The sequence below is a fragment of the Lepisma saccharinum genome, chromosome 21 (genome assembly GCF_977018435.1).
Source record: "Lepisma saccharinum chromosome 21, izLepSacc3.1, whole genome shotgun sequence".
Classification (NCBI taxonomy): domain Eukaryota; kingdom Metazoa; phylum Arthropoda; class Insecta; order Zygentoma; family Lepismatidae; genus Lepisma; species Lepisma saccharinum.
Window position 1 is genome coordinate 26404451 of NC_139249.1, and position 17699 is coordinate 26422149.

At 37.0% G+C, this 17699-nt stretch overlaps 1 protein-coding gene across 1 annotated transcript in view; it reads left to right on the forward strand.

The window, feature by feature from the left end:
- LOC146004511 (uncharacterized) overlaps positions 1–17699 on the forward strand; it is a 278862-nt gene that overhangs the window by 113047 nt on the left and 148116 nt on the right. The window contains exon 3 of the mRNA XM_083143383.1: positions 14543–14635. Within this exon, the coding sequence (XP_082999509.1) occupies positions 14543–14635 (93 nt within the window). The remainder of the gene's footprint in view (positions 1–14542; positions 14636–17699) is intronic.

The following is a 17699-nucleotide window of genomic DNA, read 5'->3' on the forward strand; positions in this document are numbered from 1 at the left end:
GCTTGGTGATGTTGAATGGCTTGCGAGTGTGTGCTGGAATCCTGCTTTCGTTGCGACGTCAACTGAAATCAGCTGTCTTTAAAGCAGTGGCGAGTTGACGATTTTTTTGGCAGGAACGATTCTCACCCAGAGTGCTAGGTGCAAGCCCTGACAACATAATGGTAAAAGTTTATCTTTGCCAATAATGGACACTGCACGCCCCTACCTCCCCTCTCCCCCTTTTCCCCAATTCTGCTACTTTCTCTCTTTCTTGCCACTTTCCTTTCACTTTATTCACTTTTTCCCACTTCCCTCTCTATTTTCTCTCACCTCACCTCTCCACTCCTCTCTCTTCTCTCCCTTTCTACTTATCTCTATCTCTCTCTTTCTACGTTCACATGGATTCTTTCACACTTTTCTCATACAGTAAAACCTCGTTAATTCGGACTTCGCTTAATCCGGACAGGCAAAAGGCCAAAAAGAAAAATCAGAATGCAAGGTTATAAATGCAGAGCCAGGTCCGTCGGGCACATCATCATCATCATAATATGAGTATCGCGTATGTATGCTACGTACTGCATTGTATGTACAGTATTGCTTTACATTTTACTGTACTGTATAGTGTATTGAGGCCTATGCTCTTTAAATACACCGTAATAAATATGTTTTGTTGCTATAAACGGAGTTTTAATGCACTTTCTACTGTTTTTTTGGGTTATTTCAGTTAATCCGGACTTTCGTTAAACCGGTCAAACTTATCCCTCCATTAGTCCGGATTAACGAGGTTTTACTGTAATTTCCCTGCACCTCTCTATGCCTTTTCTTCTTCACTATTTCCACACATCTCTCTTTCCCAAGTATCTCTCTTCCTTCCTTCTCATAGCACCTCACCCCCACCTCTCTCTCCACTTTTTCTATTTCTTTCATTTCCATTTTGCGGTGTAAGGTGACACTTTCGAAATACAACCAAATGTCAGCTTCTCTTCCGCCTATAGGTGTAGTTACACCTTGGACTGCATTCTTGCAGTCTTTCAAGGCTTTGGCGTCTGGATACACAGCCCTGTGAAGCCTGTATTGTGTCTTGTCCATGTATATTTGTTATTATGAAATTCATCTTTTCATCTGTTATCCTTATCTTCGCGATTAGGCTAAAGTGGCAAAAGAGGCAACGTAAAATAAATCAATAAAAACACATTTCAACTTATTTTGCTCTTTCTCCTCCTTTATCTTACCCACTTTCTTTCCTCTCCTTTCGCTTTATTCACTTCTCTCTCTCCCTCTCTCTGTCTCTCTCTCTCTCTCTCTCCTCCCTCGCCATCTCCACACTCCTCTATCTTCTTTCCCTTTCCGCATATCTCTCTCTCTCTCTCTCTCTCTCTCTCTCTCTCTCTCTCTCTCTCTCTCTCTCTCTCTCTCTCATATATCTCATATATCTCATCTCATCTCTCAAGCGTCCTAACAGGTGTTCAAACGACCCAGTCCTTTCCTGCATGCCTTGTATCCACAGAAGTGTCATCGCTATTTTTAAGCCCAGAAAGTCGCCACCAGAATAAGCAATAAGTCCTTTTAAGCCTTCCTGGCCGAGGGGAAGGTTACGGCAACGTAGCCACATACTTGGTGAACATGTGTGTAGTTTTGCATGAATTACTCCCTTAATTACCGTAAAGAAATTAATGCGAGACTCGGCGCAGAGAGTGGCAAATTCCTTCCTTCCGTTGCAATGTGCGGATTATTGCTTGATCCTTGATCCTGAAAAACGTGGAGTTTAGAATGGAATTCTGGTTCGCGACGCCTTTTTAAGGCTGTACTACAGCGCCTTGAATAACGTAGTGTGGAAAACGACCCAAGAAACTGGTTCCCCGAGACGATGACAAGTAGATGGCAGTGCGATCGACACAGCAGCTAATTTTGTTATGAAAGTAATGCGGCTTAGTTAGTTTTTGGAATATATTGTGTAGATTTGTTTGTCTAGAAAGGTGGTAAGTGAATTGATGGAAACAGTTATATTTGTGGAGTGATTTGCAGTCACGAAATGGCATTAATTTACACAGAAAAGTAACATAAATACGTTTTATGTGCAACGCAACACGAGCATCAACATATCGCATGTGAGGCTGGACGTCAAACGTTGGATTGTATACGCAAGTTTATTTTTGTATACTAATAAAATTGAAATAGTGTCATGAAGGAGAAAAAATGTTTCGTGGCGTACATATTATGAAGTCATTTTCCCGAAATGCAGATATTCGAAAGAATTTAATTTCATATTCCATGGAGTTCAAATAGCCGATTAGGCTGTACCTTGTCATCTCTATCAACAAATTGCTTTACATTCGTGTCGATTGTTAAGTAGAACTTTGGTGTTAAGGACTGTGCATTTTTACTCGTGACTTGGCTGTAAAATGTCTACCTTGTACTTGATGAAAATAAACCGCAAATTAATTAAATTAATTAATAATAAAATAAATAAATTAATTAATTAAAATAAACGAGTATTGTCTGTGTGAATTTCCATAAAAATAATATTTGTGACAATGACAATATTAATGAACCTTTCAGGATAATGCATACACAATACTAATTCTCGCAGCAATTGTCATGTTACGTGTTACAATCCATACCTATGTTTTCTTCCGTATTGTTAATAAAAAACTCAAGGACAGGTCATGATCGACGGTTCATAATATTCTTTAATATTTTCGCGACTACTGTACCAAATATCATAACAATTTTCTGATGCAAAGAAATGTTACAAGGAAAAGAATCAGACGTTGCAGCAAAAACCCCATTTACTTCCATTATAAGCAGTCGAGCGCTGTACCCCGGTGTCAACACCAGCGCCTCTAGCGGATTTCATTTTCGAGTGGAACCAGCGAGAGAGAGCAAAACCATGCCGTTTTCCACACTACGTTATTCTAGGCGCTGTAGCTGTACTAAAGGCAATGTTGTGTTAACATTTCGATAACAGATGGCAGCACCGTTGTGATGGCAACGCAGTGCCATGTTGCCAGATCTACGCGTAAATATATCCAAGATAGATACATACAGGTTGGTCGATTAGGATATTCGTTGATGTGAGATGACGTTATGTTGCTTAGTGGTGGATTTTAAATGGATTGACCGAATTTGAAAGTGAACTTTTGCGTACAGTTCAAACTATTAGCTATATTTGTAATGTGTTTGGTTCTTGCAATGCCTAAATCCTATTATACAGAGTCAAACTTTTTAGTAAGTACACTTCATGCTGAACCTGCAGTTTAAAGTTGAATCTGAACAACTGTTGAATGTGTCCCTACCGGAGGTCCTATTTTTCCATTAGTTATTAATTTGACGTAGGGGGCTCCCAATAGCGTAGTGTCAACTTCGTCGCCTTCTAATTAAGGGACCCCTGGTTCAATGCCCGGTGGAGGCACATTGCACAGAGGTTGAGATCCCACTTTAAACTGTAGGCCCAGTCTCGATTAGCCTATTTGTGCATACAGCGGGATTAAAGCAACAATTAAAACAAATTTCAAGCAACGAATTTGACGTACGACCTACCTACGTGGCGTAGTGGATAGCACAGAGTGTTACAAAGTACCGGGTTCGAATCCCGACCTTGATATGGGAGTATTGTGTGAGTGTCCCTTCATCATATCATCACTCATCATGGCGATTAGCCAAAAGTGGAAGAAATGCGACACTAAATAACTAAAAGAAAAAAATATTATTATATAATAATAATAACTATTATAAAAAAATAACATTAAATAAATTTTATTCCAAATTTTATATTATTATTATATCTTTGAGGAGACTTTGTTACTAGATCCACCACATCGGTAAATATCCAGCACAACTGTTTTCCATTATTTATTTTATTTATTTATTTTTACATTGCATGCAGTTGGTGCACTGAAGTGCATAGGCATTCTATTTTGTTAGGTTTTGAATGTTAAGGGGAAATTTTTCTCATAAAGCTAATGTATATCCTCTTACATAAAATTCTAATTTTTGCAACATGGATCCATTTATTTTATTTAAACTGTAGTTATTTTGAACTTTATTCCTATTTTTAACAATAAAAATAACAAGCTTTCTGATATTGATATTCACGTTGACTGCAGAGATAACCACATACGAAACAATTCCGCTAAAAAGAAATTCGCAAACTTTCCTACGTGAATGCAGACAGGGATAAATTGCAGTATCTCCCCTCCCCCTTTTCCTGCTTCCTGATTTGCATACTGAGTGTGATGAACTCCTCGCTCCACTTCCCACGAGAAATCTCCCTCGTCGCTCCTCCTTCCGCTCCAGAATTTGCGGCGATCGAAATCGAGGATCAGAAATACCTTAGGATTGCGTTGCGAGGCAAATTTTTTATAGCCTGCCGACAGGTGGCTCCACCAGCGGGCACAAGGAGGATGAACGGAGGGGAGTCGATTACTGAGGACGAACGGGCATTGGCAAAGCTTGTGCAGAACCTTTCTTCGCCTGCAACGTCATCAGCGGTAGGTCACAACACGATGCGTGCGTTTACAATTCTTCCTCAGACACCATACCCTGTCCCAATCATCTCTGGAGCAGTCGAACGACGGCTCCACCAATGTATACACGCATGGGCGCCCGGAAGGGGGGGGCAAGGAGGGGCCGTGCCCCCCTGGAAAATGAAAGTCAACCAAAAATTATGTATTTCACACATATAATTTCATTTTAGCCACAATAATATGTGTTAATTATTGCATGAACACCATAAATTCAAATTTAAGCAATGTTTTTTAGGGAACAACACTGTTTTGGGGAAAAATGTGCCTTGTTTGCCCCCCTGGAAAAAAAATACCTTCCTTGCTCCTCCCTGGACAAAATCTTGAATGATGAGTAGATGACGTTGATGATAGGACTCGAACCCGGGACCGTCGGAAGTGAAGTCGTGAGTCGACAACTCAGTGCGTTCTCTCACCGAGGCGGCATAAGTTTATTTATTTATTTATTTATTTATTTATGCTTTGCACTTCTACAGAGGATTGAACCTCCAATTACAGAAGGCGTACACTGTGTTTGATTAATACAATAGAAATTACATGGAAATATACAAAGACATATTCGTTCATTCACGTACAATACATATAACATACAACATACGTAACACATGATATATATATATATATATATATATATATATATACATATATACTTATCTACATACCTTTAGGCAAGAGGTTTATACGTACTTCACAAGTACTGCACACTGTAAATGGTAACATTTATATTAAACATCTATATTCTATCAGAGTTTCGTTTTCTATAGCACTGAATCTATTATTATTTTATATCTGTCAAATGGAAGTGAAAAATCTACACATTGGTTGTTTGCAACAAGTATATTGCAACTGTGACACATTCTATTTATTGGTGAGTTTCTATATTTCTGAGTTTTTGAAATTTTAGAAGTTAGAATATTTCTGTTACGCAGATTATTTTTTCTTATATTGAATTGTATTTTACCGAGAAAGGAGCTGTTGTCTAAGGCACCATTAATTGTTTTATACAAATACAACTGTTCTAATATTTTCCTCCTATTACTAAGACTCTTAAAACCAAATATTTCAAGCAGATTATTATAATTCACGTTATTTTGTCGTGGGGACATATCATATTTCTTGTAAAACAGATACCTTAGGAACCTTTTCTGAATTCTTTCTATGCTATTTTCGTACGATCTATACATTGGAGACCACGGATGCGTATTCAAGTCTACTTCTTACTATGCTATTATATAGAGTTGTAATACAATGTATATTATTAAAATCTCTAGAATTCCTTATAACAAAACCTAATGATCTGTAGGCCTTATTTACCATATATGATATGTGTTCTTTGAAGGTCAAAGCAGAATCAATGAAAACACCAAGATCTTTGATTAGATTCACCTCTGGGAGTAATTTACCAGAAATTGAATATGTACACATCAAATTATTTCTTTTATTCGTTAATTGCATAAAGTAGCATTTATTTGTATTAAATGTGAGATCATTTAAGCAACTCCATTCATATATGACAGGATATACAACCATATTAAACCTTATATATCAATAGATCAACATGGTTTTTGTCCTGGAAAGTCTACTTCAACTAATTTGGTCAATTTCACACAGAGTATATCAGATTCCCTCGATGATAGGAATTCTGTTGATGCAATATATATGGACTTCGCCAAAGCCTTTGATACTCTTGATCACGATGTATTGTTAAGTAAATTGTCTAAGTTTGGTCTCTCTCATAACTTTCTTACGTTAATATCCTCTTACCTATGCAATCGAATGCAATTTGTGACATACAATCAAGCTAAGTCATACACTTACAAAGTCTGTTCCGGTGTACCACAAGGCTCCAATCTTGGACCATTATTCTTTCTATTATACATAAATGATCTACCCACAATTTTTAAATACTCAAAATGCTTACTTTTTGCTGATGACTTAAAATTGTATAAAGTAATGAAAGATTCAAATGATGCACATAAGTTGCAAAAAGACTTGGAAAATGCACAAAGATGGAGCATCGAAAATAAATTAAACTTTAATGTCACAAAATGTTTTGCAATAACTTTTTCCAGGCAAATCAAACCCAATATTTATCAGTATACAATGAATAATCGTGCATTACAAAGAGTAAATCAGATAAACGACTTAGGAGTTACATTAAATAATAAATTATCTTTTGGAACACACATTGATCAGATTTGTAATGATGCTTACAGAACGTTAGGGTTTCTAATTAGAAGTTCACAAGACATGCATAATGAAAGAGCTCTGACAAGCCTGTTTAATTGCCTTGTTCGAACCAAATTAGAATATGCAAGTGTAGTCTGGTCACCTTACACTCAATGTAATAGCAAAAAGATAGAAATAATTCAGAAGAAATTTGTTCGTTACTTATATTACAAAAAACACAAAAGATCATCTTTTCAGGATCAGGTATCATATAAACAACTACTCAGAGAATTCAATGTTACACCTCTGTATGAAAGGAGAGTAGTATCACATCAATTATTTTTATATAAGTTAGTCAATGGGCTGGTTGACAGTCCAAGTCTCCTCCAAACATTAAAATTTAATGCTAAGAAGGACATGTTGCGGTTCAGGCAGCCTTTTTATTACAGTAAATCCAACTCAACAGAACACCAGAATTCCCCCATTCTAAGACTATGTATTAAACATAATGAAATAGTCAGAAACGGTGGAGACTTGGATTTCGCTATGCCATTCATGCAATTCCTGTCCGTCCTTCGAAGAATATCATGAATAAATAATAAATAATTATAGATGTTTTCTGTGTATATGGGTATGTTTGTAAATACAATTTGCCTGTATGTGTGTATATTTGTTTATATATGAGTATTTATATGTGTATAGTTATAAATGCCTCAGTCTGTATATAGATATGTACCTTGTTCTACCTCAGTGAATATCATTTTTGGATTTATGTTCTCTAGAATACTTGTGCTGGTGTTCTTTATGAAACGATTATTGTAGTTTTGCTCTCCTTTTTCTTCTATTGTTTTTGTATTGTTGGAATTATAATTTTTAATTTTTTAATTTTTTAATTTTTTAATTGTTTAAAATATATATATATATATATGTAAGCCTATTGTAATTGGAGCGAAAGCTCTGTTATAGGTGAAATAAATAAATAAATAAATAAATATATATATAGTTTCTCTATATCTTCTTTGAGATCTATTGTATCGTCTAGACCATTAATTACTTTGTATAATTTAATATAATTCAGCATACAAAAGAATTTGTGAGTTCTTAACACAAGTTGGTAGATGGTTTACATATAAAATAAATAAGAGAGGTCCTAGATTACAGTAGATCCTTGTGGGACACCGGAGTTTACAGTTTATTCACATGATTTTGATTCTTTGTAAGTTACATATTGTCTCCTACCCTGAAGATATGATTTCAGTAAATTCAACATATTATTTGTCAAACCAAAGCCTGATAGTTTATGCAGAAGAATATCATGGTTGATTTTATCAAAAGTTTTTCCACAGTCAATATAGATTGTTTATACAGCAGATCTACAATAGAATGCATTATATACATCTTGCACAAAAGCATACACTCACTTGGTAAGTTTCTTCGTCTCGTCTTGAAGAGAATAATCACTGCAATATCCGAGTTATAATACCCAGTTAAATAACACTAAGGTCTAAATCACCATCCCTGAGACCTTCTGTAAACAAATGGTCTCACCGATTCGATGTATCACTCCGCGTCAACTGATCCATGACCGCAATCATCTGCTGTTACACTCATAGTTCGCCGCAACTATTCGTTTTATATAAGAGCCTCTGAATGTGAGAACCCGCTCTCAAAACATCAGACGAATATTCAGCCGCATACATTGTTACTCTCCCGGTCATTCTCTCTTTCATAACCCTTAAAACTGCAGACACTGACACACCACTGCACTGGGATACCAACTTAACCACTTCATTTACTGGTTTCTCAGGATACAACTGACAGAACGTTACATAAATATTGAGTAGAATCTGTTTCTCGCCCCTTTTCAAAGGCTGTCCTTGCTGGTGTTTTGAAAACAAGCTCGGAGTAAACGGAGACTTTCCCTCACGCATAGAACTCGGCATGTTATTTTTCTAAGGCTAAGTCAGGCAATATTACTAAGTTGCACTACTTCCTTGCTGTTCACATGATTATTTTTAGAAAATAACCAATGTTATAAAATATCATTATGTACACAAATCTCTAAGCTCATTGAAAGTTATATTACTACAAAATGTTCACACTTATCTTGCCTTGCCATGTCACCAAGTTATTTTACGAAGTACACTATATTTGGCGGAACAAAAATCGTTATTAGGATGCTTGTCAAAGTTTCCAACCGCAATAAATTTACGAACTTTTTGTCAAGGTTATTAGAAGTATAGGTTGGGCCAATCCGTTGTTTACTCGTGATGACGAAACGACGGTAAGAGGTGAATTTATCCAGGAAATGAATTCCAAATCTATGCGCTAGTGTTGCACAATGCAGATAGGAAACCATGCCAGAAACTGAACAAACGAAATCGAGTTCACAAATGAGCATTTCCACCCATTTACATTTTTGTGGCTTCAGACAAATTGAAAATAAATATCGATGGGTACTTATTGTTATGCGGGACAGAATATTATTGATCGGAACGGTATTTTTTTTTTAAATCCCGACATTCGGGACGGGAAATATTTGCAAATTTCTAAACTAGTCGGGAAATTTTCGGGACGGGAAATTTCCGAAATTTCCCGAGGCTCTGGAAATCTCAAATTCTACACGTCATTTTCACATTAAGTGATTGTCTTTGCATTTCTCGAATGAAAACTAACAATTTCCGATAAGTTCCAGACACTTGCAATGCATCTTCCAAGTACGTTGAACATAATATACTGTGCATACCAGAAAAGAAAAGTTCAAATGAGCATTTATGTACGCTATATTTACACTAGGCTATGCACTTGTATTTTTTTCTTCAGTGCACAACATGTTTCCGCGAATATATCATGCCTATGCCTAACATAAAATATAATACTGTTCAACTTTGCTTTCACGCAAACTTGGCATAAAGTAATATTTCATTCTCTCGGGCAGTGGCGTGCCCAAGGGGGAGTTGGTGGGGGTTATAACCCCCCTTTGGACCAGTATACCTAAAAAGAAGGAACGTCAAATGTAGGAAAAGATGGCAAAATGAGGAATGACTATCAAAAATAGTGTACTTAACCCCTCCCTTTCGAAAATCCTGGGCACGCCACTGCAGTCTCAGGTTAACATGCAAGGGCACATTTTTTCCACCTTTCGATGTGTAGTCTTTAATTTCTGCAGTAGAAACCAAGTGTGTCTTCTTACCGATGTGTAAAATGATTAATACGACAACTTTCATGTCGGTTTTGTTATAAGCACAAAATATACACGAAGTTTTGTTCAAAGCTAAGTTGCGTTACTGCAAAGCCGTAATTAGAATTTGATCAGCTGTAGAAGTTTAGCTTTATGGTTTAATTTTTGCTTTGTAACTTGGCCATAATGCAGAATTCAGTTGCAGAAGTATATTGCAGAAATATATTTTTCTTGAAACATTAATTTAAAACAAAATTAAAGACGTACAGCCAACTACAAAGATTAATTCATTGATTTCCATTCACTTGATCATACAAGTATAAGTTTCACTATGATATGGGATATGTCAATAATATTAATGTCTAATTTTGAATACAAGGAAATTAACCTATAGTCTAGTTATATCTATTAAATTAGTAAAAACAATAATACTTTAAGAAAGTTAAGAAGTAATGTAGTGTATTTTGTAATAATAAGAAAAAGTTTTAAAGTTAATTTCCATTAATGGAAAATGTGAAACAAATAATCTTCTATAAAACATATGTTATATTATCAAGCTCTTTAGTGTTGTTCTAAATTTAGATGTATTTCTATTCTTGAAGAGATAGATAATAGCATAGCAAATTGTCCATTGCTATTTTCATTTTTTTGTTCTACATCCTGTGTTGTTTTAAATAATGGAAAGCAGATGATGTCTTCTGCTTATTTCAATTTGTGATCACCAGATTGGGGAAAACAGACTGGAGGAAAATGGTGATGGGCAATTCGCCTACCATTCCTTTTGCCATTGGTGTACAATTCTCTCTCGTTTTTGCATACATATTCACATAAAGCAATAAAAATACAAACTTCTAATTTTTAATTCTATTTTGGTTATTTATTAAACTGTAAGTGTTTGCATTTATATTTGATAAATTTACTTTGCTCTTCCGGCCATTTAAGTCAATTGTGATGATGAAGAAGTGATAAAATGGATTAATGACCAATCACAGTTCCCCTTACTTATAAGAGCGACTACAAGAAAAAGAACCTTCGTCGAAAAGTCCCGCGCACCTTCCTCCTCTTCCATTCAACTCGGACTATAAGAGAGCATGCTCCACTCTCCCCCTCCCCTCCACACTGGAGTACGGTAGTACACAGGAGTCGCGAGTCTGCGCAGGTTTCTTTGCTTGTGGTTCCACTATAATAGTAATATAAAAATGTACACTCACCTCACTTAGTTCTCCGGCAGTTTGTTTCTTTATACATCATATTTGGAGAAGATACAATTCAATCTATAGGTGTACACTGTATATAACACACCTTATTACTGACTTCCTTGACCCTGGATGTTCAAGGACAAGGAAAACAAAGAAATGAGCATAATTTTCTTCTCTTCGGAGAAGATGTTGAATCTAAACCAAAAAGAACACAAATAATGAACTCGACAATGTAAATTGATGAGATTTAGTAAATCATTTGATGAAGTGAACTAATTCTGAGTGGACTAATCGCAAAGGACATAATCAGCTCAGATCCTATTACTTCTTCATGGTATGTGACTTAAGTGGCCGCGGTGGCTCAGTCGGTAACGCGTCTGACTACCATGCTAAAGGTCCCGGGTTCGATCCCCGGCCGGTTCAAATCCGGGAACTTTTCTAACGGTGGAAGCGGCCCCGGCGCCTACCCAGCGTCGAATAACATGGGTACCTGGGGAAACCCTGGGGGGTAAAGGCGGTCAGGGGCGTGATGCTGATCACATCATCCCCACTCACGACCGGATCAAGAAAGTGGCGTTACCCCCACACCCCCTATACGCCTTCATGGCGTGGTGCTATGCACAGGGGAACACTTTACTTTTTTTTTACTTTTGTATGTGACTTAAAGTTCCCGCCCAACCGTTTGACGGCGTTAGTGGCTATCGTATCTCCTTTTTCACAGCCTGTAGTACACATCCTCATCTAGATATTGTTCTTGTTCTAGTGTTTAATATCTGCATACTGCAGCACTGCCGTTCTGTCATTTCACGTGACTTCATATTGAAGTGATGCATTCACTTGGCCGGTCACACGTCATCGCACGCAAAATCTTGAACCGTTACCATGGATATGGGCCAGGGCTGCTTTTTGTCTTGTTTTGATCATCATCAATATATTTATTGGACTTACAGCAATGCATATGGCTGTTTATGCCCATTATATATTTTATTTACATAAGATACAATTTACATAAAATGTACAAACAAATTTCAAATACACTCCTATCTATATCAAACCTTAGAAATATACATTACCATGTTATATCATTTTGTCTAAAAAATGCAAGTAAAATATATTCAAAGAAAGAAGCCAAATTTATGGGAAATGATTACTGGTGCAAAGAGTTAGCCATAAAGGTGAAGCAATAAGTAAAAGAAGAAAGAGCATTGGGTTTAAAGTGAGACGTCATTTGCGGCAGCGTATCCCATACTACAAATTTGCCATTGTTTTACCTTACGTAATGAATCCTGTAACAACGCTGGATTTTCGTGTGGATTATTTTACTTCTATGAGTTTGCAATGCTTTCTGCATGCAGGTGGTTTTGTTTACAGAAGGTGTCAGGGTTTGTGATTTGAACTATACATCCAGCGGTCACCAGTCCTCTGAAAACAAAGTCAGGCTAAGAGGCAGGTTCATAATGGTTCGGATCCCGCTTTAAACTGTAGGCCCAGTCTCGATTAGCCTATTTGTACATAAAGTGGACTTAAACAAACGTTTAAAAACTCATTCTTACCTTGATATCGAATAATCTAAAAAGCACTCAAGAAATCTTGTTTGGTGCATAGCATTTATCTATTCTCAAAAATGTTGTCTCTAGCTATAGTACTTTTTGAGATTACGATATATATATTGAGAAAAATTGGCAATCTTTCAGATTTACGTATTGTTAACCTAAGAAATCGATATCTCACGAAATGTGCTTATATCTTGCTCTCAATTTCGATTTCAGAGCATCTTTATCTGAGTATCGTATGCCTACATCTTCTTTAAAAAGTGGGAATTACTTGATGTGCACCCTGTACCGACTGTCCATCTTCAATGGTCGTTTCGTTTGGTAAACGCACTTCCTGTGTCTGACAGCTTTGGCTTCATTAATAGTATTACATAACATGAGCATGAACCCTTGCATGCATAAAAAGGCACTGGAGGACTTTTAAAAGCCCTCATAGAATTTGTTGCCGAAAGCTTGGCTTGTTTTCTGCAACGAAGAACATTGCAGTGATGCTGGTTTAGATTTGCATTTGGTATGGTGCCGATTAGAATAACGAAGAAGTAACTACAATCGCACATAAAAAAAGGTTCCTTCTTTTCTCTTCGATACAGGGTGTTTTCAATAATATTGGCCATAATACAACAAGAGAGAGAGACAAATGAGAGAAACAAATTGCGACCCTTACTCATTGCCATTTGTCAAACAACAGCCAACCACCTTCATGCCTTCAATATTGTGTCCTGTCAGGGACCGAACATCTTGAGAACCAGATGTTCGGCATTGGTCTTCATAGTTTCCATTAGTCAAAATATGCATAAATTGAGTATAATATGCAAAATACAAACGAAGTGTTTTTCATATTGAAGGTAAATAATATATATTTTTGAAACGTTTACCTCACATAAGAACATAATTGTTTTGTATGTAACAGACATGATTACTCGATATACAAATAATAAACGATTTCCGATGGAAGCAGAATGCGCACAGGTTTGGATCCTATGTAAACACTCTCCCCTTTTCTTCTTTTAAGTAATGAGAATTCAAGAATTAGTCGTCGATAGTAGGCAGTGGCGTATACTGAGTCCAAGATCTGGGCTTTATCACGTGGTCATGGGCTATGAATAGAAATAAGTTTACCAATTCCTAAGAAATCAAGTTGCTAACTCATAAGAAATCAGGTTGCCAACTCATAAGAAATCAGGTTGCCAACTCATAAGAAATCAGGTTGCCAACTCATAAGAAATCAGGTTGCCAACTCATAAGAAATCAGGTTGCCAACTCATAAGAAATCAGGTTGCCAACTCACAGGAAATCAGGTAGACAACTCATAAAAAAATCAGGTTGCCAACTCATAAGGAAATCAGGTTGCCAACTCATAAGAAAATCAGGTTGCCAACTCATAAGGAAATCAGGTTGCCAACTCATAAGGAAATCAGGTTGCCAACTCATAAGGAAATCAGGTTGCCAACTCATAGGAAATCAGGTTGCCAACTCATAAGAAAATCAGGTTGCCAACTCATAGGAAAATCAGGTTGCCAACTCCAGAATCATCATCATCATTTCACTTATATGAATAATATTATTTACAATTTCTGATCAATTTTCCTCCTGTATTTTATTCTCTAGACTTCAGGCTTCGCAGGTAGCCTAGCTAATACGCTTCTGATAGTAGGGAAAGATAGGACCAAAGGAGAAATGAACTAAAATAAAATAGAACATGTCTGAGAGATGAAAGATGGGGGAGAGGAACGACAAATAGAGAATACATAGAGCAGAAAAGTAAGACTCGAAAAGGGAAGGAAAAGATACGCGGAAGACAAGAGAAGTAACAGAAGAGATAAGATGGAAAAAAAATGTTCACATTCCAAAATATTTTTCATTCAATGTAGTTTTTTGAGTTCACATATTTTGACTTACATTTGAACTGCCGTTGACCGTTTCTCTTTTGTCTTCCAGGGCAGGGACTCGCAGGTGGAGCCACCGGAGAGGAAGCACGACGTCCACTTCGCAACACCTCACATCTTCATCCGCTCGCCAGACACGTCACAGGTCAGTTTGCTCGTCTCGAACGCTTTCCGTTTGTCTTTATTTCCCGTCTGTCCTTTCCCTCGTTTCTTTTGTGCTTTCTTCTCTGAGACATGGACGTTCGCAGGATTTTTTCCAGCGTGGGGCAAGGAATGTATTTTTTTTCCAGGGTTGCAAACAAGGCACATTTTCCCCAATAATAGTGTTTTTCCCTCAAAAAAACATTGCTTAAATTTGGATTTATCATATTCATGCAATAATTAACACATGTTATTGTGGCTGAAATGAAATTATATGTGAAAAATATATAATTTTCGGTTGACTTTCATTTCACACGGCCACCCTTGCCCCCCCCCCCCCCTTCCGGACGCCCATGCTCTGAGATACACGCTGCTTTTTGTGTCCTTGAACCTGGGCGTCCCTGGGCGCATACAGAGAAAATGTTTCCTTTTCTTTTATTTGTATCCTTTTGCGTTCTATCTTTTCTTTGTGTATTATCTTTTTCTTTTTTAATCCTATAATATATTTTTGCTGCTAACTAATTCGTAGCCTTTTCCCATTTGTTTTCTCTCATCTTCTTCTTTACATCTGCTTCCTCTCTCTCTCTCTCTCTCCCTCCCTTTTTCTATCTTGAGCTTCCTTTGTCTATTTTCTTCTGTTTAGTGTCGCTCTATTTTTTTCTCCTCGTCTATCTCCCGCTTATATTTTAATCTTTTTACCTCTCTCTATTTTTATTTAAATAAATGCATTCACTAAAGTTATTTGTCATCTTTCTTTATTTCACTCTTTTTCTTTCATTTCTTTAATCTATTTCTTCATTCATTTCACTTTTCTCTCTCTCTCTCTCTCTCTCTCTCTCTCTCTCTCTCTTCCATTTCTTTTCTCTATCTCTTCTTTTACTCTCTGTCACTCTCTTTCATTCTTTTCTCAATATTTGCTTTCACTTCTCTCTCTCGTTGTATCTTTCTATCTACATATCTATTATTCATTCGTTTTCTCTAGCTCTTCTTTCATTTCTTTTCTCTCTATCTTTTTCATTCCTTTATTTATTTTCTTTCTCTCTTCTATAACTTTTCCTCTGTCTCTCTCTATTTATCTACCTGTCACAATCTATTTCGTTCATTTCTTTCTCTCTTTTTCTTCTTTTACCGTTCCTATTTGTCACTTCTCTTATTTTTCTTTCTTTTTTCTCTCTTAAACTGTTTTTATCTTATCATGACCCGAAAACATGACGTCACACAGCTTTCAACACAGATCCCACCTCATGGCAAGATCATTCATTGTGATCCCCTTTTAGAACTCTCGTGGAGGAGTTATAGCGAAATTTTAAAATCCAGCTTTTTTTTGCGCTCGGGCACCCTGTAGCGTACATGGCGTGGTCACATGTTCCTACCAGTCGTCCAGCGGCGTACCGTCCCGTGTCCATCATCCAGGAGGGGCCGTGGGTCGCCGGTGACAGGTGGCAGGTTCATTTGCATGGGGAAAGGTGGACCTTTACAGCTTTGGCAACCTTGGCTGAGGTCGGCCTCCTCTTTGTTTTATTTTTTCAAACGATTTTCAGGTTTAGCCGTGCAGGGGCGTCTGCGGGTGGGCGGATGGGTGTGAAGGGGGCCCACGCCCCGGTTCTTGATGGCGGGTATCACGGGGGGCGGGAGGGGCATGGTCTGCTCCTCATATTACTCTGCGCCAATACGTTCCGTCCATTTGATTTGACCTTAACGTACTGATGACCATTAGTGGATTGATCTCTCAATGAAAATGCGTACCTAAGCACTGTAAACAAAGAAGACGCTGTACAGAAACTGCTATCAATCGCTTTCAAAAACATGCTACAAACATTGTTCCAGATGTGTTCGGAAGTGTTGAACACTTTTCAAAAAATATAGATCAAACATTTTTTAGAGCAATTTCAACATGCATTTTATATATAGTGATTTATATCTATAATTTAATTCAGAGTTAAAATCTACATAGAAGTAACATATTTACTTTTATTTGTTGCCTTTATTGCACATAACCACTGAGTGTTTTCAAGTTTTCGGCATTCATAGCTGTCTGCCAGAAATGCTTTTTCATGACATGGTTTCTCTACTTTGACAAAAGTAATTGGAGCATTCATGAAAGAGGCTATTATAACCGAAATCATATCATTAAGATATCATTCAGGAATATCACAAATTGTTTTCAATTTTTCCAGTTCCTCATTTGCTCTTTTCTGCAACTACAACAGCTTTTTCTTCCTGGCACTTCAATCAGCTGATGCAGCAATTCCTTGAAGACTTTCATGGTACTTTGTGATTGCTGTGGTAACACTATAATGTGCTAATAAATAACGTTTTTGAATTTTATAAAAAACAATTCTAAAATTTCATTAAAATGGTAAAAGGGAGGCATTAAAATTAAAAATAGACAAAATTAGAAACCTTCTAAAACATTAGCAACAACATAAAAAATGTATCAAGAAAAAAATTCTCAATAAATGCAACAGGGGAAAGAAGTCATTTTGCCAACCTTCTGGACTCTAGTAGTGATGATATAATGAATATGGGACACTCACAAGTGACACCCATGCCCAAGCCGGGATTCGAACCAGGCCCGTAGCTAGAATTGATCTCCAGCCCCCCCCCCCTCACGGGTTAGCAGGGGGGCCTTTGTAAACCAAGTCCATTTTTAAAACGTTAACAGTATTAAATGAAGGTAAATTATGTGTTTGTGTGTGGAGGGGGTCATTAAGTTATAACAAAAAATATGAATATACAAATACTACATTTTTCTACATCTTTTAAAACATCTCTTCAAGTGTTAATTGACTGCTGCTGAAATCATCCCTTACACGCCCCATACTACTTTATATGATTCAGATATTTATATCACACAAAAAAATTGCACAATATTCAATCACAGTGCCTACAGTACATTCGACCCCCAGCTGAAGCAATGCAAAAACTTGGGAGCAGTTGACCTTTCATGCAGATGCGAAGGAAATTTGCATGATAACAGTCACAGATTTCTGTCTAAACGGAGATCGCAACAGGGACAGAGAAGGTAAGATAAGGAAGCTCACTTATGAAAGAACTTACAAAGTCTA